The 22,951-nt window shown below is 47.2% G+C and overlaps 1 protein-coding gene across 1 annotated transcript in view; it reads left to right on the forward strand.

Annotated features, from left to right (window-relative positions):
• The first annotated feature begins 506 nt into the window (after positions 1 to 506).
• Positions 507 to 22,951, forward strand: part of ZXDC (ZXD family zinc finger C) — a 41,403-nt gene continuing 18,958 nt past the window's right edge. The window contains exons 1-7 of the mRNA XM_032412076.1: positions 507 to 1,514; positions 3,993 to 4,145; positions 4,241 to 4,319; positions 5,268 to 5,398; positions 10,310 to 10,480; positions 14,421 to 15,109; positions 16,976 to 17,060. Coding sequence (XP_032267967.1) covers positions 548 to 1,514; positions 3,993 to 4,145; positions 4,241 to 4,319; positions 5,268 to 5,398; positions 10,310 to 10,480; positions 14,421 to 15,109; positions 16,976 to 17,060 — 2,275 coding nt within the window. The 5' untranslated portion in view covers positions 507 to 547. The remainder of the gene's footprint in view (positions 1,515 to 3,992; positions 4,146 to 4,240; positions 4,320 to 5,267; positions 5,399 to 10,309; positions 10,481 to 14,420; positions 15,110 to 16,975; positions 17,061 to 22,951) is intronic.

The following is a 22,951-nucleotide window of genomic DNA, read 5'->3' on the forward strand; positions in this document are numbered from 1 at the left end:
GGGGCACTTCGCGCAAGGTCTATGAGCCAAAGGCCAGCGGCAGCTGGCAGTTCGCAGTTCAGTGAGCCCAGCCTGGTGCCCGAACCCGGACTCTCCCAGTTCCCAGCTATGTGACCTCGGGCAAGGGACTCAAGCTATCTGTGCCTCAGTTTCCTCACATTTGTGAGTGTGAAGATAGCTGGCTGCTATTACCAATCCACTACCCAGATGAAAGATACGATTGTTAAGTCAGGCGAGCGTCGTTCCCCATGCAGGGAGTTAGACCGCAGCTGGGGAGGTCGGGGTCGGCCGAAGTCCCCAGGCTCGGCGGCAAGCAGGACCCGCGGGGCCGCGCCTGGGCGGCGCCGACCATCCCCCAGCCCGGCAGGCCTCGCGCGGCGCCCCTCGGCTGACGCGCACGCGCAGCTCCGGGCCGGAGTCCGGTCTTGCTCCGCGCCGGGCTTTGGCGTCGACCCGTCGCGGCGGCCGCACGGCGTCGCGCACGGCTGGGCGGGGCGGACCGCGCTTCCTCCGAGGCGGCGGCTGGAACGCCGCGGCTGGGCCCAAGATGGACCTTCCGAAGCTGCTTGCCGCCCCGACCGCGCGCGGAGCCCAACATGGCGGCGGCGGCGGCCCCGGCCGACTCCGTCGAGGCCCGGGGCCACCGCCTAGCCCGGGCCCCGCGCGCCGCCGCCTGCTACTGCTGCGGGGCCCCGAAGATGGCGGGCCGGGGCCGCTGCGCGGGGAGGCCCGGGCGGCGTCGGCGGCCCCGGGGCCGAGCCCCCCGCCCCCCGAGGACGGTGGCGACTCTTTCGTGGTGCTGCTGGAAGTGGCGCGCGGCGCCGCGGCCGAGGCCCCCGGGCGGCGGGAGGTAGGGCCCGGCGCTGGCGCGAGCCCAGTCCCTTGCCCCCAGCAGGGCCCCAGCGGCGCAGCCGCCGCCCCCGGGTCCGGCGCGGCCCTGGCGGGCACCGTCACCATCAACAGCCAGGACCTGCTGGTGCGCTTCGATCACGGCGTCTTCACGCTGGCCGCCGCGCCGCCGCAGCCCGGCCAGCCTCCCCGGGGCCCGCCCGCGCCGCCGGGCGAGGAGGCCGCGAGCCCGGCTGAGGGCCGCCGCGGTCCCCAGGGCCCCGGCTCTGGTGCCCCGGGCTACCGCTGTCCCGAGCCGCAGTGCGCGCTCTCCTTCGCCAAGAAGCACCAGCTCAAGGTGCACCTGCTGACGCACGGTAGCAGCCAGGGCCGGCGGCCCTTCAAGTGCCCCCTGGACGGCTGCGGCTGGGCCTTCACTACCTCCTACAAGCTCAAGCGGCACCTGCAGTCGCACGACAAGCTGCGGCCCTTTGGCTGCCCGGTGGGCGGCTGCGGGAAGAAGTTTACCACCGTGTACAACCTCAAGGCGCACATGAAGGGCCACGAGCAGGAGAACTTGTTCAAGTGCGAGGTGTGCTCCGAACGCTTTCCCACGCACGCCAAACTCAGCTCCCACCAGCGCACCCACTTCGAGCCCGAGCGGCCCTACAAGTGTGACTTTCCCGGTAACCGCGCACCACGGGCCTGCGGGCGGGCTTCGGGGGGCTCCTGGGGCCCCAGGTCCAAATTCAGTCGCCCAGAGTGGGTGCGGCGTCGCCCTGCCTTCCGCTGCTCAGTTGAGCAGGATTTAAATTCCGTGGGCCAAGAGTGAGGGGCGGGAACGGAGCACTCTGGTGTTTGTGTTCCAGTTCTTTTCAGGTGATTTCGATTTGACACTTCAACCCTGCATTGCTGTGGGGATTTCGACAAAGGTAGCACTAAGAATTACAGCCTTCCTTTCCCGCGGTGGAGGCAACAGGTCCCTCTTAGAGGTGCTTCAGGTTAATGAAGGTGATAAAGCATCTTCCTAGAGAATTGATTTATGAGTCAGGTGTCTGTTTTCTTAGGTCTCTCATCAGTTAGACATTCAATTATCAGATGTTTAGGTGGCACAGATGAATCTGGCCAGATGCAACACCCTAAAGGCCCTGAGGGGATAGTCACAGGTGTGTGGTGCATTGCAGTTTTCTGGCCTTTTATGCTTTTATTTTCTTTGGACTTCACAGTTTTGGGAAGTTCTAAAAAATTATCATTTTACAGATGAAGAGTCTGAGGCCCAGTAATGTGGGTAAAATCCAGTGAAGGGTCCTTTCCCCTCTGTCCTTGCCTGCAGTAGGAGGGAATGCAGGCTCCAAAACAGTGAACTCCACCAGGAGAGGCAGATTTAGGTGCCTGGGGAGGCACAGGAGGAAGAGAAGATTCCTGCTTGGGAAGGAGTTGGCTTTCTTGAGCTGGGGTGGAAGGCAGTGTTGGTGGGTGACACAGCAAAGCCAAGGAAGGGAATGCGGGCTGTGGTGGTGGTGTGAGGTGGGGAGTGAAGTTGGAAGGGTGTGGGAGGGCCCAGTCGAGGGTGAGGGACCCTCCGTGTCCTCTTCATTAAAACAGAACCTCAACTGTGTGCCTAGCATGCGCCCTGCATGTGTATTGATGCATTATATATGTGCAGTGCTCTCATAGTGATGTGTTTGTTATAAAATACACTTAAATGTAGTAGGGATTTTGAAAGGGTGAAATGAAAAACATATTAATAGGTTCTAATATTTTTTTTCCCACATGCTTGTGAACGGTCTTGTGCATCCCTCTTTGTGGAGAATATAGATTTAAACCACTGTTTCAGAACGTTTCTCAGTTGTACTCTATGAATCTGGCTTATAGACTGCTCCCTAGTAAAATGCACAAAGAGCATCATTCCAAGTATAGTACTAGGAGGATCAGGGAGTTTTGGGTTGGATGATCAGTAGTGTTCAGGTTGGGTGGGTTCAGGAGAGGGACCAGTGAAGAAGCCCCATTAAATGTTCTAGACCTGAGTTTGCTGAGGCAGTGGGAATGGTGAGGGGGTTCCACGTAGGAAAGATTGCAGAGGCAGGATCAAAAGGCTTGACTGTTGATTGCAGGGAGGGTGGTTCTTGCTAAGGCAGAGCAATTTACCTGTGGAGTGTGTGAATACACCAAAGCCCAAAATAGGGAATGAGGGGGTGGGAAGGAGGGCAGTTTTATGCCAAAGAGGAGGAAGAGGATGATTTTCGGGCATTTAGGAAGAGGAGCATTTCCCAGTTGAGTGTTGCAAGGGTAAGTAGGGTTCCTGGGGCTAGTGCTTTGATGTGCAGCGTGTATCTGCCCGGTGGTGTATAGGCACGATGGTAGCATGTTACTCTGGGAAGAGCTGCCACAAAGATACCTGGTCAGCATCTTGCAACCTGGTATTTTCTACTCTAAGCACTGAATCTTTTTGTTAAAGGAGAGCTATTGATGTGGAAAGTCTGGGGATTGCTGAGGTAGGCTCCTTTCTGGTGGCTCAACTGGGGTTGAAGATGGGAGTGAAGGAAAAGGCCATGTGAATGAAGACGACCCTGGTAGCCTCCTTTCACAGCAGGGAACCCTGGTTAAATAAGCAAAAGGAAAAGGAGAAGCGAGGTGACAGCGGGGGCTGTTGCCTTTTGCAGAGGATGTCAGGGAGGACATTTGTAATTTTGGAGAACACAGCATCACGTGGAGGGGCAAAGTCTCGGATAGAACAATGGTTTATGGCCCTTCCAAGTTCAACTCTCCCAGACAGAATCCTTGTTCCTTAGTATCTAATATCACTTGTTGGATTTTCGTTGGTCTCACACAGACAGCATTGACATTTGAGTTCACAAAATGTAAGAAAGATCTGTGCTGTGGAAATGGAGAGCACATGGCTGTGATTGGAGGACTTTCCCTTGATCATTCGCTTCCTATCTAAGTAGTATCACAGCAGGTGGCCTGCGTGTGCTTATTGGCTGCGCTTAGCCACTATTACAATAATGGTTGTAACAGTGGTTGTAACTTTCTGGAGGTGCTTCTGACTCATTTTCTTTCTTGTTTGCTTCAGTGTGAATAGTGTCCTGGAGGGGTGACTAGTTTAGCTATGTTATGTGATTTTTGTCACACCAATGAGCAGGGTTTGTGTTTTCTTTGTTCAGGCTGCGAGAAGACATTCATCACAGTGAGTGCTCTGTTTTCCCATAACCGAGCTCACTTCAGGGAACAAGAACTCTTTTCTTGCTCCTTTCCTGGGTGCAGCAAACAATATGACAAAGCCTGTCGCCTGAAAATTCACCTGAGAAGTCATACAGGTAATGAGCTAGAGAATAGAGCATTTGCACCTAAGATTTGTTTTTGTGGTAGCTTGCATTTATGATTATGTGGCGTAATTTTTTTCTTTTCTAAGGTGAAAGACCTTTTATTTGTGACTCTGACAGTTGTGGCTGGACCTTCACCAGCATGTCTAAACTCCTACGACACAAAAGGTAATCTTTACATTTTGGTTGAATTAGCCGTATAGGAAATGAATGAGTTGTTTGTCAGTAGCAGAGGCCTATGGATTAAATATCTGTCGATTTTTTTAAATTATAAGAAAGGGAGCCCATTATAGATAGTTTGGAAAGTTCAGAAAGCTGTAAAAAGAAAACCACTCAGAATCTGATCACCTAATGTCAGTTTTTCTAGGTATACTTGTTTTTAAATGTAATTTGCATATTTCATATACAATTCGATATTTAAAAAAAGTTAACATTGTGGAAGAAGCTTTCATGATGTCATTAGAAAATTTCCATGCTGATAACGATGTCCTTGGAGGGCTTTGCCTGTGTGCAGGTGATGTTCAGCACTTTACATATGTGTCTCCTTTAACCTTCACAATGACTCTGCCTTTGATGTTCTTACTTTTCCTGGTTTGCGTTGGGACACAGAAGGGTTGGGTGGTTTGTCCATGCTTGCACAGCTGGGGATTTGAGGGGTTTTAAGTATAACAATGGTACTTAGGAAAGAACTGTGTTTATGCAGGGACTTGAGTGGGTCCTTTTAGCATTGCAGTTGATTTTCTGTGCATGTTTCTCTTTGCCCTCTGCAGCTTGGAAACCTTGTTTGTTACCAGAATTTCTAAACATTGAAAGTAGCTTCATCAATACGTTTGGGACCCAGCTGTGTGTTCCTAGATTGAAGCAGCACTAATTGATGTGTCTGAGTCTCAAGTCAGCCTTGTCATTAAAGTAGAATTTCTAATTACAGGGTTAGCTAAATTGCAAACCTGTCCACATGGGTTAGAGAGAATTAAGATTTTCTGAAATGTATTGATCATTTTCTTTAAATGCTAAGAGTTTGTAATTTGCAGAATTTTAAACAAAGAATCACCTCTGAGGTCTGGTATCTCTGGGTTGTGTGAATAATCACTGTTCCCTGTTTTTCTCTTCTGGCAGGAAACATGACGACGACCGGAGGTTTACCTGCCCTGTTGAAGGCTGTGGGAAGTCATTCACGAGAGCAGAGCACCTGAAAGGCCATAGCATCACCCACCTGGGCACAAAGCCATTCGAGTGTCCCGTGGAAGGTAGATTTTAATATATTACTTTGAGCTGTAAACTAGCATGTGTCCATGTTGTTGTAAGTTTAAGTTGTTTAAAGGTAAGTTCTATTTGCTTCAAGACAAGGTGAGTGTAAGTTGCAGCATTAGATTTAATTGGCCGGTTTTAGTTAATTGTTTTATCTTGGGAGCAGTGTATTGAAAAGAACAGACTTTAGGATCAGACCTGGTTTGACTCTTGGCTCTGAAGTGCACTCGCCAGGTCTGTGGCTCTAGTTACTACCTGTTTAATGTGGTGGTTGTGAGGAGTAGGTGAAATAAGCTGTGAAAAATGCCTGTTTTGGCATCTGGCACCTATCATGGATTCAGTAAATGGTAGCTGTGCATGCTGTGATTGGACAGCAGTCAGGTTAGGCTAGCTTTTTAAAAAGGGCATTCAGATGTTTTCTCTCTGCATAGTGAAGGCATGATTCATGGGCAGAAGTGTACTCCGTGGCTCGTGTGTGCTGGCCTACTTTAAGTGCTGCAGGTGTGTGGGAGGGCAGAGCAGGTCAGTGTGTGCTTGTGAGTCTCATTCCTGGCTCCCCCCTCCCTCAGGTGATGATCTCAGGCCACCTTCTCTGGGCCTCAGTTTCCTTATCTGGAAAAGGGATAATAAAGACCCAATTTGAAGCCAAGACCGGTTCCTAGAATGTCATGAAGATAATACAGATGGTTTAACCAAGACACAGTTCCTCCTGTCATCAGAGCTCCAGTTGGGGCATGCCAGGTAGACCAGTACCTGTAGGGTGTTGTGGGGACACACAGGTCACCCAGACTGCTCCTAGAGCATGGGGGTGTGGGAGTGGTCTCCCAGCTGGCTGAAGAAGGAGGCAGAGCTATCCAGGGGTAGAGGAGGCAGGAGAGGCCAGTGTAGGGGCATCTCCCAGAATGGTGAGAGCAGCAGGCTGGGTGCTCAGGGCAGGGGAGTGATGGGACCATGATTGAGTTTTTAGGCTCAGTCTGGTTTCCTGGGGAGATGATTGGCACCTGCACTGGGGCTTGGCAGTGGGAAGGGAGAGAGGGCACAGATGAGAGAGATAGGAGTTAGACAGTGCACCAGCAGTGCTTGGTGATAGATTTGGGAGTAGGGGTTTTGGGTGAAGCAGTAGTTGGATCCAGCATCTCACTTGAGGTAGGCACACAGGGCTGGTGGTTGGAGGAAGAGAATGTGCTGCATTTTAGGTGCCCACAGGCTTTCCAAGTTCAGATGCTCAGGAGGCAGGGATGTACTGCTTGCTGGGGTTGGTGAGGAGGTGGGCTGGGAGTGAGGCAGGCAGCACATGGTGATGATCTAAGCCACGGAAGTGGATGCAGCGCTCAAGGATTGGTGTACGCTGAAGAGGGGCGGAGGAGTGTGGTGATCGAAGGCTTGAGGCTTCCTGGACCCCAATCCCAAGCCTGCCGCTTAAGTCGCTCTGTAGCCTCTGACAAGTGGCTCAAGCACTCTCTGCCTCTTTTCCCCATCTTTGAAGTGGTCATAACACAGGGTTGTTTTGAGAGGGCCCTATTAGGTAACAATGGCTACTGCCATTGTTACCATTGCTATTAAACCAAAAAGGCCTAGGACAAAAACCCTGGGGACCGCCACAAACTCAGGTGGAAAAGTAGAAGGGGCGCCCTGGGAGGGGCCTAAGAAGGAATGGGAAGAGTGTAGCCTTGGTAGCACTGAAGCCAAGAGAGGAGGATGTCTGGGAAAGGAGAGGGTCCGTCCTGAGTGCTGAGGGGCGGCAGTTTGGTGAGGACCATGGGCTCCTCCAGCAGGATCAGTGAGGTCTTGCAGGGTGAGGGTCAAGGTTCGGTGGAGTAGCTCAGGCAGAGCCCTGCTGTAGTGCCTTGAGTGGTGGGGTAGGGTAAGGCAGGAGGTGGCTTGTGAGGGAGGGAAAGAGGAAGGGGGTGGTAGCTGGCTACAGAGGAGGGGTGGTTTCTGCCTTGCAGTAACTGGAGGCTTGAGAACTTTGAGCATGTCGAGCTGGTAGAGGCAGGTGCAGATGGGGTGACCAGTGGTGCTTGGTTGAAGAGCGCGCTTCTCCAGCGAGTGGAGGTGAGGGCAGGAGCCTCGGGAGAGGATCCTAGGACCCTGTTTTGGGTTGGCTGAGAGTTGATGATTCTTTTTTTTTTTTAATGAGAGTTGATAATTCTTGAATATGGGTGACTAGACCATTCTTTCTGCTTTTGTAATGTTTGAAATGTTTCATAATAAAAAGTTAAAAAGAACAAAAAAATCAAAGAACCGTCACCACCCATCTTTTCATAGTAACTGGAGGAGACGGGGAGGGTAGGGCCACACAGCGGTGAGTGTGTATGGGGGAGGGCAGGGTGGTGGAGTGAGGACTGCGCTTGTGTGTGTGTGTGTGTTTGTGTGTGTGTGTATGGTGGTGGCCGTGGCGGCGTCACCTCTCGTACGCCGTGGCAGTGTATACAGAGTCAAGGCATACAGAGTAGAGGTTGGAAGATGTGTGTGGTCCTCCTGTAAGTGGTAGATGGGAGTTGAGATTCCCATGGTGTTTGTCATTGATGGGCTGCTTCTGCCCCTCCTCTGGGTGGGGGTAACTTGGTATAAATGTGGGGTGCTAGTATTAATAGTTTTGATTTGTTAAGAATGGATACAAATCTCGGTAGATACTGTTGCAGTTAGGAAAAGACAGCCATTAACACACGTGGAAAAATGGTCACATTGCTGGCCATCAAAGGATGTACAAATGAAAATGAAGAATATTTTGTTCTCTGTCGAGTTAGCAAGTATTTTTTAAAATGGAAACCACTGCTGACAAGTGTGGCAGACATCCCTGTTGTGGTTGACCCCTGTCCTCGGCAAAGCAGTTAAGTCTGTGTGGAGGAGTCCCATCTGGAAAGGGGGCCGAGGGACATTGCAGGTACAGAGTACCCCTGGGCACCGTGTGGAGCAAAGCACACATTGCAGACAGTGCACCTGGGGGTGAGCCTGGAGGTGTCTGTTCTCGTGTGTTTTCCAAATGTTCTCTCATGAGCCTGACCTGGAAACAAGCTGGAAGCTTTGTTTGAAAATGAAATAAGTTCAAAACTCCTCTCAGAGGCAGTCAAAACCCTTAGTCATCTGGCCATATTCTGTCTTCATAGCCTCTTTTCCTAAAATAGGCCTCCCCCCCAGGCCCTAGACTCCAGCAGCTCCACCTCGCCATCCCAAGAAGCTGCCACAAGTGCAGTGATGCTCGCTCCACTTCCGTGGGCACTGTGCGAGCACTCTGTAGGTTGGGATAGTTTATGTGTAGTCTTCATAACCCCTGTGAGGTGGGTGTCATTCCCACTTTACAGAAAAGGAAAAGGAGACCCGGAAAGAATAAATAAGGCACATGGCCAGTAGGGTCTGAGCTAGAGTTGGGCTCCAGAGTCCAAGCGCTGCCCACCCTGCTTCGTGGCCTCCACGCCTTGGATGGCAGTGCCTCGGCCTGCACACCCTCCTGCTCTGCTCTGTGGCCCCTACCATTTGTCAAGACCCAGTCACCTCAAATGCTACCCACCTCTTGAAATCTTTTTTCTCTCCTCTCAAGAGGTACACTGTTTCTTCTGCTTCTAGAACACTCCATGGCACTAGCACTGGTTTTATTTTGCCCTTTGTTAGGACAGCTGATTGTTTACACATCCCTACCAAGTCACAAGCTTGTAGCTGCCTAGAGCCGTGCTTCCCCTCTGTGTGTCCCTGTGGTGCAGAGTTTCAGCAGTGGGAGGTTAGGCCAAGAGGAAGGTGGTGGTATTTTTTAATTTGTCTTGTTTTCCCACCTGACACATACATGCAGGTCTGTGATCTTACTGACTCTGGCTAAGCCGTTGAGTTGTCAGCAAGGCGGTGCCACCTCCAGGCTTCACTTGTGCTCCTGATTTAGGGTCATTTGCTTGGTTCCTTTGGGCCTCAGTTTCTCAGTAGTAAAATGAGAGGAATTGGTTTTGGTGATCTGTTGAGAGAGTTTCCAACTCTAAATGTCATAGGGTTCCAGTTTTTATAGTAGTAGCTAAGTACAGATAATTGGTACAAATTTTTAGCAATTGAACTTTTAAGGGGTTGTTTAACACTGAATTTGACTTAGTTTTCCCAGCAACCCTGTGTAGTGGGTGAAGAAACAGGCCCAGAGTTAACTTGTCAAGGTTATGTGTCTTCTACACAACTGATGGGGAACTTGCTGTGTCCTTTTAAATGCAGTTTGCTTTCAAATTTATTTCCTTGTGTCAGGGAGGAAGAATTTTTTTCTGCCCTTCAAGGTTGTTCTAGCTGGACTAAATTAAATTGACATGAGACAGATTAAGAGAAAATAAAATTTAATTTCATATGTATGGAAAAGCCACACAGACATGAGATTCCAGAGACAGGTAAAATGAAGTATATATGTCATCCTGAGCTAAAGAGAAGGGTGGGTAGGGACCTGGGACTTTCAGAGGGAAGGAAAGCATTTCATAGGAAAATGAAAACAAGTAAATGTTTGGTGAACAAGTGTTTGCTGGCCCACAGAAACAATGGGACACAGAGCAGACTTTGATCAAACAGGCCTTGCTAGGTCCTCCCCGTCCCCCATATCTAGTTTGTATCATAATGTAGTTATCTGTGGTGGTAGCTTTTTTCCTAGAGCATGTCCTCCATCTAAATTCTTTTAGACAGTAGGCAGAGGGATGTCAAAGTTTATTCCCGAGTCTTTTGGGCCTTGATTGTTTCCAGCTGGCATAATCTGCCTGCCAGAAAGGCCTGGCCTGGGGGCAGCCTGCCTTGGCCCCTACATTTGTGATGCTGCCCCAAGGCGTATTGTATCTGTCCCTGGCCAGTGGCCAGAGCATGGGCATGCATTGTCTTATGATTCCAATGGGAGGAAATGTCAGCACTGGTTTCTTGGGAATCCTCAGGTTTACCACTCATCGGTCTTTTTGTTCCAGGGTGCTGTGCCAGGTTCTCTGCCCGTAGCAGCCTCTACATTCACTCCAAGAAACACCTGCAGGACGTGGGTGCTCCAAAAAGCCGTTGCCCGGTGTCCAGCTGTAACAGACTCTTCACCTCCAAGCACAGCATGAAGGCACATGTGGTCCGACAGCATAGCCGGCGCCCAGGTCTGCTCGGTTTACTTCTCTCTTAGGACACTGCAAAGATGTGTACACTTGACATGTGTCAGAGAAGCCAAAGCATGTCCTTCCTTCCTCTGCCCTCTTCAGAAGTTGTCTGGTTATAGGTTAAATTAATAGAGCACAGTGAAGTCTTACTGGCCCATGGACCATGGCTGCCAAGCCTAGTGGCATCTTTTGGACTCTTCTGCCACTTCTTGCCTCTGACCCTTAATTCCTCCCTTGTTTCTGAAGTGCTTCCCTTGAGGAGCATTCAGTTATTTGTTTGTTTATTTATTTATTTTTAGTGTTTTACTTGGCTTTTCCTAGCATATGTCTCCCAAGTCTGTCTCCCTCTGTGACCTTTGTCCTGAATTCTGAGCCTGCCCCTCCCTTGTTTCTGTCTTCACTCCTCTCTCTGTCCCGTTGTGCTGAGCAGTGTTTCACCTTGTGAGCGGGGGCGGGGCTTGAGGGCCTGGGTAGGGGAGGGGGGTGAGGGAACCACAGCCGTAGTCTGGAGCGGGGATTCTGGGCACGTGAAGGCCTGGTCATCTGGCTGCATGGTGGCAAGGGACTGACGGTCTGCCTCTTGAGACTGCACGCACAGCCCTATGGGCAGACCGTTGAGGGGTCTGGGTGGCTCTGTGGTGCCTCTGCCTTGGAGCTCGCACCACCCTGCTGTCTGGGGTGCGGTGGGGTTGCTCCTGGCCGGGGAAGTCCTCGCTAGCCTTACAGTTATTTGAGCATGCTGCCTCCCTTCCACCTGGGTGACAGGCAGCACCAGCCCTGGGGGCACAGCTACTTCCCGGCGGGGGGGTCCAGGCGACGCACAGGTCCTCAAGCTTCGGTTTCCTCATCTTTTTTTTTTTTTTTTGAGAGAAAGAATGAGAGAGAATGCATGAGAGGGGGGAGGGTCAGAGGGAGAAGCAGACTCCCTGCCGAGCAGGGAGCCCGATGTGGGACTCGATCCCGGGACTCCAGGATCATGACCTGAGCCGAAGGCAGTCGCTTAACCAACTGAGCCACCCAGGCGTCCCTCGGTTTCCTCATCTTTAAAACACGGAGTAGAGGGGCGCCTGAGTGGCTTAGTCAGTTAAGCGTCTGCCTTCAGCTCAGGTCATGATCCCAGGGCGCTGGGATTGAGCCCCGCATCGGGCTCACTACTCAGCGGAGAGCCTGCTTCTCCCTCTCCCTCTGCCTGCCACTCTATCTGTGCTCTCTCTCTATCTCTCTGTCAAATAAATAAATAAAATCTTTAAAAAAAAAATAATAATGGCTAACATTTATAAAAAAAATAAAAATAAAAAAAACTAAAACACGGAGTAGAATTTGTGTAGTTTTCCAAAGGAAATGTCCTTCCTCTGGCTTCTTCCCACCCTGTTATAGATGTGGTCATCTCACTCCTTTGGCTCTAACGTAATTGCCATTTCGCTGGGATTTAAGAAGCTGCCCTTCTGAACTCTAGATGTTATGAGGACTCATATGAGAGGCTGTCCCTTCAACTCACAGAGTCCAGTCAAGAGCTGTAGGCTGGTGTTGAGAGGCCGTCAGGGGTCGGGTTGCTACTTCTGTCTCTAGAACTTAGCCCTCGCCACTCCTGGCTCTGAGCTGGCACTGTGGGATACCGTGCACCTGGGCCTCTTTGCTCTTCTTCCTTTCCTGGCTTGGCTCATTCAGAAGTCAGCGACAGCATCATTCATTCCACAGGAGTTTCCTTAGACTCTGTCTCCATGTGAGAGCCTCTTAGGGGCTCTGTAGTGCCTGTGTTTCCCAGGCCCTGAGTTTATAATGTGCCATTGACTGACTTGTGTGTCATTCTCCCCTGCTGTGGTCAGAGGTGGATAACTAATGTAGTGTCCCAGCGCTAGCCTCGTGAGAAACGGGTGCTTGGGAACCTGCATTGTTGTGGACTGACGCTGCCAGGGGCTCTGCCAGGCCCTGGATTGGCTGTTGGAGTCCCCTCACGGTGGTCCTGGGGCAGGGGCATGTTCACTGCTCTGTCCCTGATGAAGCTGAGGTGGAAAGGAGAGGGATTTGTCTGAGGTCCCATACACTGAGAAGTGCTGGAGTGAGGTCACGATTGTAACCTAGGTCTAGACGCTCTGTTAATTAACATTTAATGATTTCTGAATATCTCGACAATAGCAGGTGTCCAGTAAATATCTGTGATTTCAGCGCTAAATAGGAAATTTGTGAACAAATTGGTATCCACACCGAGATTATTATTAATTTTTTATCCCTATGAAATTCTCAAGATAGTCAAGGGAATTTTTGGAAGGTTTTGAAAAAGAGACAGTTTTCCATTCTTAATTTCTGAATCTCTGCCATTTTTTTAAGTTGTTTTATTGGTTCTGAGATACTTAGTGAAGAAGCAATAATATATCGATACTATTTTTAAATTTCAAAGTAGTTTGACAGCTAAAGAAGATAATATTTGGAATTTGGTTATTAATTTATTTTGGGAGGGTCTGTAGTGGATTTCTTTCATAGGTTTGCATTAGAACTATTAACAGGCACTCTGAGCTGGTGTCCACCACTGGAAAGTATGAGTTTGGGATTAGCTAACAGTTGGTGTAGAAGGAATAGAGCCAGAGAACTGAGAGAGCCTTTTTCCTCTGGCCGGGCACTGGCATTTTCTAGAAGCTTCAGCTACAAATTTCTTGGGAAGGATTAACTTCAGGGCCTTGTTTGGCTCCCTTACCCAAATACTTTGTATTCTCATCTTCCTGTTTACTTGGTGCTTGAAGAGTCCTAGGATTTGGGATGATTGATTGGGTGTACTGGTGTATAAATCTCTGACTTGAATATTCATTGAAATTTTTTAACATTTTATTTTTAAGTAATTTCTACACCTAACGTGGGCTCGAACTCACAACCCCAACCGAGATCAAGAGTCATGTGCTCCACCAACTGAGGCTGGCACCCCTCAATGAAATTTTGTAAAAGTATGTTAATGCTCATTATTCCTTCAAGGGTAGTCTGTTCACGTTACTTAATTGAATAACAGAGGATCAAATATTCGAAGAGTGATGGGAACAACTGAGGCTGAATGAACAATTAAGACTAAAGAGGGATTTACTAAATTATTTTTGCTATAATCATTAAGTGCTGCTTAGGGGCCAGGCGCCGGTGCCTGGTGCTGAAGGGACATTGTGGGTCAGATAGACTCCCTACCCTCAGGATGATCATGGCCTAGGGGGAGGAAGGAGTGTTGGAGGTTGCAAATATAGTGGTTGGGGGAGCCCATCAGGAGAAGCTCCATGGAGGGGACACAGCTCCAGAGTGCCTGGGGCCTGATGGTCTTAGTTCTCTGTAGTCCTAGGGTTGGGACCTTGAGCCAGGGCCTTGATCCCAGAGCATGCCAGACAGGACAGTTTTTTTCCCCCCCCCCCACTGATCATCCCCAGATGACTCAAATTTGTTTTGGAATGGCAGCTAGTTGTGGAGTGGGGCATAGATTTTGATGAGACATGAGCTGACACCAGCCGATTCCAAAAATATCCCAGAGCCAGAGTTCAGCTTGTGTCTGACTTCTGAAGACTTGTGTTCTGTGGAAGGTTTTACGGGCTTCCGAGCGCAGTTCTTGTTGTGTAGCAGAAAGAGCATAGGGTTTGAAGCCAGAAAGACATGGATTCAAGTCTTGCCTCTTTCTATTACCAGCTGATGTGACTTTAGGAAATGTTATTTAGACTCTCAGGTCATTTCCTATCTGGAGAAATCCCTGTGAGCTCAAGGATTTGTGATAGTGTCTGTAGAATGCCTGATAGGTTATCAAACAATGCCTTTCTTCAGTGTGTGGCCACCTTTGATGCACCAGGCAGCAGGGGCAGGAGGAGTAGATGTTGATGTTACCTTGAAGGGTTGCTTGCTACATAATGTCTCAGCACAAACAAAACTTCCGAGTCTGCTAAAGTGCATAAAACAACTGGAGTGTTCATTTCTCTTTCAGATCTCTTCCCTCAGCTTGGAGCTCCGAGTTCTCTTACGCACAGCAGTGAGCTTGGCAGCCCAGGCCAAAGTGAGCTCAACAACATAGACCTGGCAGCGCTCTTCTCTGATGCACCCGGTGATGGTGGTAGTGCGGCGGGGGCCTCAGATGAGGCGCTGAACTCTGGAATCCTGACTATTGATGTTACTTCTGTGAGCGCTTCACTCGGAGGGAACCTTCCTGCTAATAATAGTTCCTTGGGGCCCATGGACCCGCTGGTGTTGGTGGCCCACAGTGACATCCCTCCAAGCCTGGATAGCCCTCTTGTTCTTGGCACCGCAGCCACAGTTCTTCAGCAGAGCAGCTTCAGTGTGGATGACGTGCAGACTGTAAGCGCAGGAGCATTAGGCTGTCTGGTAGCTCTGCCTGTCAAGAACTTGAGTCCGGACCCACAGGCTTTGACCTCAGGTGGTCATTTAGCAGACAACACCACCACACTGACCTCTCCGAGCCCCCCACCTGGAAACACCAGTGGCCCAGAATTGCTGGCTCCAATCAAAGTGGAACCGGACTCGCCTCCCGGCCCCGGCACCGTGAGGCAGCAAGAACGGAGCCGAGGGGCACCCAGGTCGGTGTTCTGCAGCCCTGCGGAAAAGCACAGTCCTCAGAAAGACACGGGGCTCAGTGCGGGGACCGGCAACTTTTATTTGGTATGAAGTGCTCTATTCAGTCACCACCGCGTAACTCGCTTCTCTTACACTCAGTTTTGAGGATGTTCTGGATTAATCGTTCATGTGCAGACATTTCTTACTGGTTTGCGAAAAGATGGAGCCCTGGACTACAAGTCTGGAAATCTGAATTCTGATCTTGAGTCTGGAACTGACTAGGTTTTACGACCTTGAGGAAATCACTTATCCTGTCTGAGCCTTAAGTTCTCATTTATTTCTAAAATGAGGGGGTTTGGCTAGATGATTTCTAAGGTCCTTTTGAGTTCTGTGATTCTGTGATGATATGTTTCTTTTCTTGAAAAAAAAAAAAAGGGGGGTATTTCATAATGTTGAGATGTTCTGCCTTTGTGCTTTTCACGGAATAACAGGTCCTTAGACTTAGTAATGGCCAGAGGAAGAGGAATCGTGACATCAGGTTTAATGGAAACTTTAAAACCATGCAAAAAAAAAAAAAGCATTAAGCATTTTTTAAAAATTAGAATTAACAAGGAAAAAAGGGAGTGGTTTGTGAGCTTTTGTTTCTGGAGGGTTATAAGAGTACTTCTCCAATTTTGAGGCTCGACAGTTAATATACTTTAATTATATTTATGTCAGTTAATACATTTAATATAATTTAATTTAAAATTATTTAATTAAAGATTCTTGGGGGGGAGTCTGATTATTTCCTCAGTCTCAGATGGGAATGATCAAATAGGTTTTTTTTTGTGGCACAGGTTAAATTTGATGGTGATATTTATATTGTTCAAAATGTTAAATCTTATTTTACCACAGTTTTTTTTTTTTTAAAGTTAAATCCTTTGAATTTGAATCAGTTGTGAGGGATGTGGTAACCCATCTACCATGAGCCTTTCAGTCTGAGAGAAGCGCAGTCTGTCGTACCTTTTCTGATGGCTCCCACTTGTCAGTGGCATAGCCATACTTGGCAGCCTTTGCTTAGGTGGCCAGAGGGGGAGATGGCCGAGGCTCAGAGGTCAGTGGGGAGGCAGGGCCTGTGTGGAGGGCCTTGGTGCCTTGGGAAACCATAGTTCCTTGGTGCCACTGCATCTCCAGAGCCGTAACTGTGGGTGGAGGCAGGACGAGCCGCCATGACCTTGATCCTGACTCCTTGTTCATTTTCTCGCTAGCTGTGTGACGTTGGGCTGCCTCGATTCTCTGAGCACAGATGGTGTGTGGTGAATGGGTTACAGGTATGCCACAAGCTGTTGAGGGATGTTTCTTTTTCTTTTTGTAGTGGTAAGCATTAAGCTGTTTTTCTTATCAAACGTTCACAAATTTACAGAAGTGAAGTCCCATTTGAATGGGACTGTTTGGCTCCCTCCGTAACCTTTCTGAATTCAGTAATGTAGTTCTTGTTTTGGTGTATATAACTTTTGAGTCCGGCACCTGCCACCAGAGCGGCCTCTGTAGTGGGTATATGAAATAGGACCTCCCTGGGTCTGCTGTACAAGTGTTGTGTGGCATGTTCTGGAGAATGTTGAGAAGTGCTGCAGTTAATTAATCCTGAACCACCAAGGGAAGGCTGGTTGTTTCAGACAGCAGAGAAGTATGTAACTCCTTTTATAACAGTTTCTGTGTAAAGTATTTTAATATGTTTTAGACTTTGGAGGAATAAACTTTGCTTCTCTGGATAATAAAATTATGTATATTGTTCCAACTCTTTCTGTTTAGTTGTCACTATAATTGGATGTAATATTTGATTCTCCGTGAACCTTTGCTGGAGATCCTCAAAGATAATTGGACTCTATCTGCTCTGTTTAGGAGGCAGACTTAGTACATTTCCGTAGTTCCCTTGCTACCCTTCCTTTACTATTTGGAACGAGTGACTGACACACTTTTCTTTGGTCTCAGGAAAGTGGGGGCTCAGCAAGAACTGATTCCCGAGCCATTCAACTAGCCAAGAAAAAAAAGCAGAAAGGAACTGGGAGCAACGCAGGTGAGGCTGTGTGTGCTGGGGGATTGAGGGATCTGAGTCACCCTGGGCCTTAATTAAGGACAGAAGAAACACGCAGAATAGGTGTTTCTATGTTCTTTGTGTTACTTTTATGTTCAAAATGCCCTTTATCAACTCCTCAGTTTTATGTGAACTTAAGAAAAAATTATCAGCAAAATTTCCAGCGTCACTATGAACATGTTTTATTTATCTAAAAAAAGCTGTGCAAAAGTTAGTGGTCACAGACTTCAATGTCTGCTGCCTAGCAGGCTGCTAGGACAAAGAACAGATTGGCCAGGTGTCAGAAGAGCAGAGGTGCGAACCTGATGCTAACTGGCCACTGGCCCCTGACCTTGGCATTAGGAAGAGCCTGGGGACATGGGTGGCACATGGCATTGTGGATATCCAGTTCCGAGTTCTGTTGAAATCTTGTCATTTTAAAATGTCAACAGTTTTTTTGGAATTTTTAAAAAACACTCGTTGGACCAAACCAGACCTAGTATATGGCCTCGTGTACCTATCTGTCTGTCCATCCAGAAAGTGGAATAGAGGGATGCAGTGCTTAAAGAGACTGTGGTAATCCTTTTGTAGAGGTAACAGTGATTTCTTCTAATACCATTTTCTGCATATTTCATATGTCTCTTTATCTAAAATTTGTTTGTATAGTATCAAAGGGTAGGGTGCCTGGGTGACTCAGTTGGTTAAGTGTCCGACTCTTGGTTTCAGCTCAGTTCATGAACTCATGGGTGGTGGGATCGAGCCCTGAGTCAGGCAGTGCGCTCAGCAGGGAGTCTGCTGGAGATACTCTCTCTCTTCCTCTCCTTCTGCCTCTCCTCCCACACGCATGTGTGTGCTCACTCTCACACACTCTCTCTGAAATAATAAATGTTTTTTTAAAAAAATAGTGATTTCTATAATCAGAGAAAATGTACAATGAATTGTACAACACAACGTAGGGTTAGCAGTACAGTTTTATGTCTTTCTGTTCTTAATATCATGGCTTCTTTAACTCCCTCTTTTCTGTTAATCAGTTTTTGTAAAGCAGATATTGCCCTATAACGGATGTCGTTCATGTTCATGTTCAGTGTGACTCGGGAAGGGTTCAGGGCAGTTCAGAAAGTGTCCAGATGGCACTTGTAGAGATAATAAAAGAAAGTGTGTGTCGGGGGGAGAGGAGATATGTAGAGTGAAAGAATTCAGCACAGACTAGGCAAAGTCTGTGAAGGAAGCCAGATGCCTTTAACCTGATAGGATAATCTCCATTTGAAGGAAGAACACTGAGCATTCAGGTATATAGGTATATAGTACATGTCACATTGATTGCATTGCTTTGGGGTGGCCTCTGTAGAGGTGGTTTTATTTATTTTTAATTGTTCTTAGAAATATTTCAGCATTATCTTTTAATAAGGTCACTTAAAAAACAGTCATATGCTATTATCACTTCTTTAAAAAATAACAGTATTTCCTTAATATCTAGCAAGTGTTATAATTTTCAGTTGTCTCAAATGCTGTAAATGTTTCTTATAACTCTCTGCTTAAATCAGAATCCAAGTAAGTTCCTCTTGGAACAACTCTTGGTTGATATGTTTCTTAAGTATCTTTAACATGTATAGGTCTCTCCCTCCATTTCTCTCCCATGTATTTGTGGAAGAAACTGGGTGGCTTGTCCTGTCGAGTTGGCCAGTCTAGATTTGCCCAATGTCATCGCTGTGCTGTAGTTTAACAGGTTCCTCTGTCTTCTGTGCTCCCTGTAAATCAGTAGTTACATTTAGAGGCTTGATCTGATTGAACTTTGATCTGGTGGGTCAGCTGTCGGGGTTGACAAAAGTCATTTGCCAGTGGTGGGGTGCTCTTCCAGAGGTCCCAGACATCTGGTGGTCGGTCAGTCCTGTGTTGTTAGCAGCCATTGATGACCAGTGACTGGATTTATTAATTCCTGAGGGTTTGCAGAAGGATATTTCTCATTACTAGCTAGACTATTTCTGTAAAGAGCAGCTTCTCATCTATCTTTACCTTGAAGTACAGTCATACTGGAATGTCAGGATAAATGTCTGAATCTTTTTCTTTATCAGTTTTCAAAATAATGAACTGGTTTCTTTGCATCCTCCAGTGGTGGTCAGAGTATTTTTATACACTCATTGATTTAAACATTTTATAGGCTTTTAAGAGGAAATAGAAATCTGGAAACTGCCACATCTCCAGCCTCCAAATGTGTATGTAGTAGAAGAATTTTCTTGTATTTATGAAGGCTTACATCTTTGCCCCCCACATATCTTTCTTGAAAAGCCCTCTTGAAGTCTTGTCATCAGCCAAGAGATAGAGGAATAATCCCTTTTCCAGAATCTTTGGGGCCAACTCTATCCCCCCCCCGCCATGCCATTTTATTTTACTAGAATTTCAGACTTTTTCAGACTTGCGGAAAAAATGATTCCCTAGTTGGCCATACTCTGTGAATATTATTACTCGTTCATGTTTTCCAGCTGTAGAACCCTTCACCCAATCTCCCCTCATACTACCATCTCCCACAGTCATAGCGTGTTTACCCAAGCTAAGGAGTGATTACCGCCGCAGTCCTGGGGAATGGACTGCAGACTTTATCTGGATTTGACCAGCACCCTCCACTGGTGTCCTTTTGCTGATCCTCTCTGGGGCCCCAGGCTGCACTTGGTTGTCACAACTCCTTAGTCTCCTACTGTCTGGGTCTGGTCCTCAGCCTTCCTTGCCCTTCATGATACATTTGCAGAGTGCTGGTCCTTTACTTTGCTTGGGCCTATCTGATGCTTTTTTGATTAGGCTGAGGTGTTGGATTTTTTTGGAGCCAGAAATGAGGTACCCATCTCATTGTGTCTTATTGGGGTCCATGCAATAAACATATTACAGGTGATGTTAACCATTATCACTGGGTTAAGGCGTTGTCTGCCAGATTTCTCCATCATGAAGTTCCTGTTTTTCCTTTTACAGTGAATAAATATTTTTTTTGAGGTAGATACTTTGGGGTGGTGTGCAAATCTCAGGGATCTGCAAGATGACCCTGACTTCTGACACCAGCTACAAAAGTTCGAGGGTCTCTGAGACCACTCTTAGGTTCACTAATTCTCTAGCAGGGCTCAGAACTCGGTTATAGATTATTGGAGTGAAAGGATATAGAATAAAGTCAGCCAAGGGAAGAGGAGGGGCATAGGGTAGGCTCCAGGTAAGTTCCTAGTGTGAAGCTTCCCATCAGCCTCTCCTTGGAGTTGTAGACAATGCTAACTTCTCCCACTGTGTGACAGTATACATGAAGTATTGGCAACCAGGGGAGCTCACCTCGGCCTTCATGTCCAGACATTTATCAGGTCTTGATTGCACAGATGGCTGCTTGTTCATGAGGCTGACTTAGTCTTCAGCCCCTCCGAAGGACAAGCTGACACTGTGACCCAAGACCTACACTGTAAGTCACACTGTTAGACTCTCTGGAGTAGCTGAGAACTCCCAGGTAAACAGACACGCTTGCCAGGTAGGACTTTCCAAGGACCTTGTGATTTCTTCTCAGGAGCCAGGGGCAAAGGCCAGACTTGACCTTGGGCAAGGTTAATCTGCCCCTGCATTCTGTGCAAATACCCTGTTTCTCCTTAAACCTCCCACCAATTCAGTGCTTAAGGGTAGATTTTGTTACTGTGATGTGCTAGTGGTGATTTTTTTCCCCCTTGTACATTTGTTAGACGACTTCTGTAAAGAAAAGCTGTCTCTTCTTCCTCATTTATTCACTTATACCAGTATGGACTCAAAGGTGGTTATCCTTTAGGCTATTATAAGGAATGTTGGACTATAATCAGTATTACCAGTATTTATTTTGCTGTTCAGATTGTTCCAGCTTTCACCACTGGGAGCTCTTTTGGTTGGATTCTTGTGCCCTTTCGACGCACCCTGGCTTTTTAGGGGAGCATTTCCCTACTTTGTGGTACCATCTGTGTTTTCCCTGCTCCAGCCCAGTATTCAGCCACTCCCCCAAGGAGCGCTGTTCCTTTTATTAGGAAAATGTATTAGAAACCAAGGTCTGGGTGCTCCTTGTGGTTGTTGCTCATTGCTACTCAGCTGTCATTGTGTCTAGGCCCTCCCAGCAGACAGTGCTAGGAAATATCTTCATGTACATTAACATGCTGGCTGTGTTTTAAATTCAAAATATTTACGTTTTAGAATGGTAATAAGGTAAGCAAGACTAAGATTTGTAACCATGCATGTGAGTATTTATATGAAAACTTATTCTATATTTCTTAACACGCCCAGTTACTACATCAGCACTTTTCAGTTAAATATATTCATTTAATATGAGTTCAGGTCAGGTGTTGGCTGGTAATTATTTTTGGCACCAAATTTGGGGGGGGAAATGTCGGTTTGGGAGCTTTTTGGGTTTCAGGATTAAAAGATTGTTGTGTAGTAAATCTAGGAACAAAGAAGTTGAAGGGAAATGACTTAGTGGAATTAAGTCACTTAAACACAGTTGGGATTTTGTTATCACTGTAGTTAAGTGCAGAGTGCACATATTGATTCTTATAAAATGTGCAATCTGGATGATTTGAAAAATAAGGTATAGGGTCTAAAATTCAAGATTATTCCCATTGGGTTGCTGTTGCATATAGAAAATAAAATTGTGCCAGTTTATCTTTAGTATTGTGGCTTACCCCCTCAAAATAAACCAAGAATATTTTCTCAACATAAAAAAGTAAAGAGAAACTTTCATTCTTGAATCTGATAGCGAAACTTTTTTTTTTTGTAACCAACTATGAATAGATGTGTACCTTTCATGTGTCTAAGAGCTGGGGAAAGGAAGAGAACGGATAGGACTTACAGGAAGACACAGTAAACAGCAAAACCTACTGACTGCCCTTTTTCTTGACTGAGTCAAAAAGGAAAATCCCAATTCTGCATTGTCTAAAAGAGGCACACCGTGGATGGAAATATTTAGGAAGGTTAAAATTTAAGACCAGATAAAACAAAAATCACAAGGGGTCAATACTAATGTCATAGGTGTGGAATTCAAAAGAAGCAATGGGGCAGAGAAGATTTTCCCTATTTTTGGTTGCTGTTCACATGTAATCAACAGCAAGACTAAGATTTGTAACCATTCATGTGAATATTTATATGAAAACTTATCAAATAGGATAAAGTAAAAACGTGGAAATCTAGGAGAATTGGATAAATGAAAATTTAGCAATATTGGAAATGGGTAATTTAACTCATTTGCAGATTAAGCACAAAAAAATACAGATATGGAAGAGGTTTACAGTGGGATTAATAAAATTGATTTAATAGATCCTACTCCATAACCATGGGATATTTATTGAAATTAAACTGAACAAACTAGGCCATTAGGAAAACCGTAACAAAGTCTTAGGGAGGAAAAGAACCCAACCTGGCAGTACATGCTTTTTGACACTAACGTGATAAAATAGAAAGTAAAAATGAGGGACGCTTTGGGGCGCCTGGGTGGCTCAGTGGTTAAGCATCTGCCTTCGGCTCAGGTCATGATCCCAGGGTCCTGGGATCGAGCCCCGCATCGGGCTCCCTGCTCAGCGGGAAACCTGCTTCTCCCTCTCCCACTCCCCCTGCTTGTGTTCCCTCTCTGGCTGTCTCTCTCTCTGTCAAATAAATTAAAAAAAAATCTTAAAAAAAAAAAATTAGGGGCACCTGGGTGGCTCAGTCAGTTAAGTGTCTGCCTTCGGCTCAGGTCATGATCCCAGGGTCCTGGGATTCAGTCCCACATCGGGCTCTCTGCTCAGCGGAGAGTCTCCTTCTCCCTCCCCATGCTCTTGCGCTCTTGCTCTCTCGCTCTCCCTCCCTCTCAAATAATAAAATCGTAAAACAAAAAAAAGAAAGTAAAAATTACTTGGAAAACAACAGAACCTACTAAACTC

The sequence above is a fragment of the Phoca vitulina genome, unplaced genomic scaffold (genome assembly GCF_004348235.1).
Source record: "Phoca vitulina isolate PV1807 unplaced genomic scaffold, GSC_HSeal_1.0 scaffold13, whole genome shotgun sequence".
Classification (NCBI taxonomy): domain Eukaryota; kingdom Metazoa; phylum Chordata; class Mammalia; order Carnivora; family Phocidae; genus Phoca; species Phoca vitulina.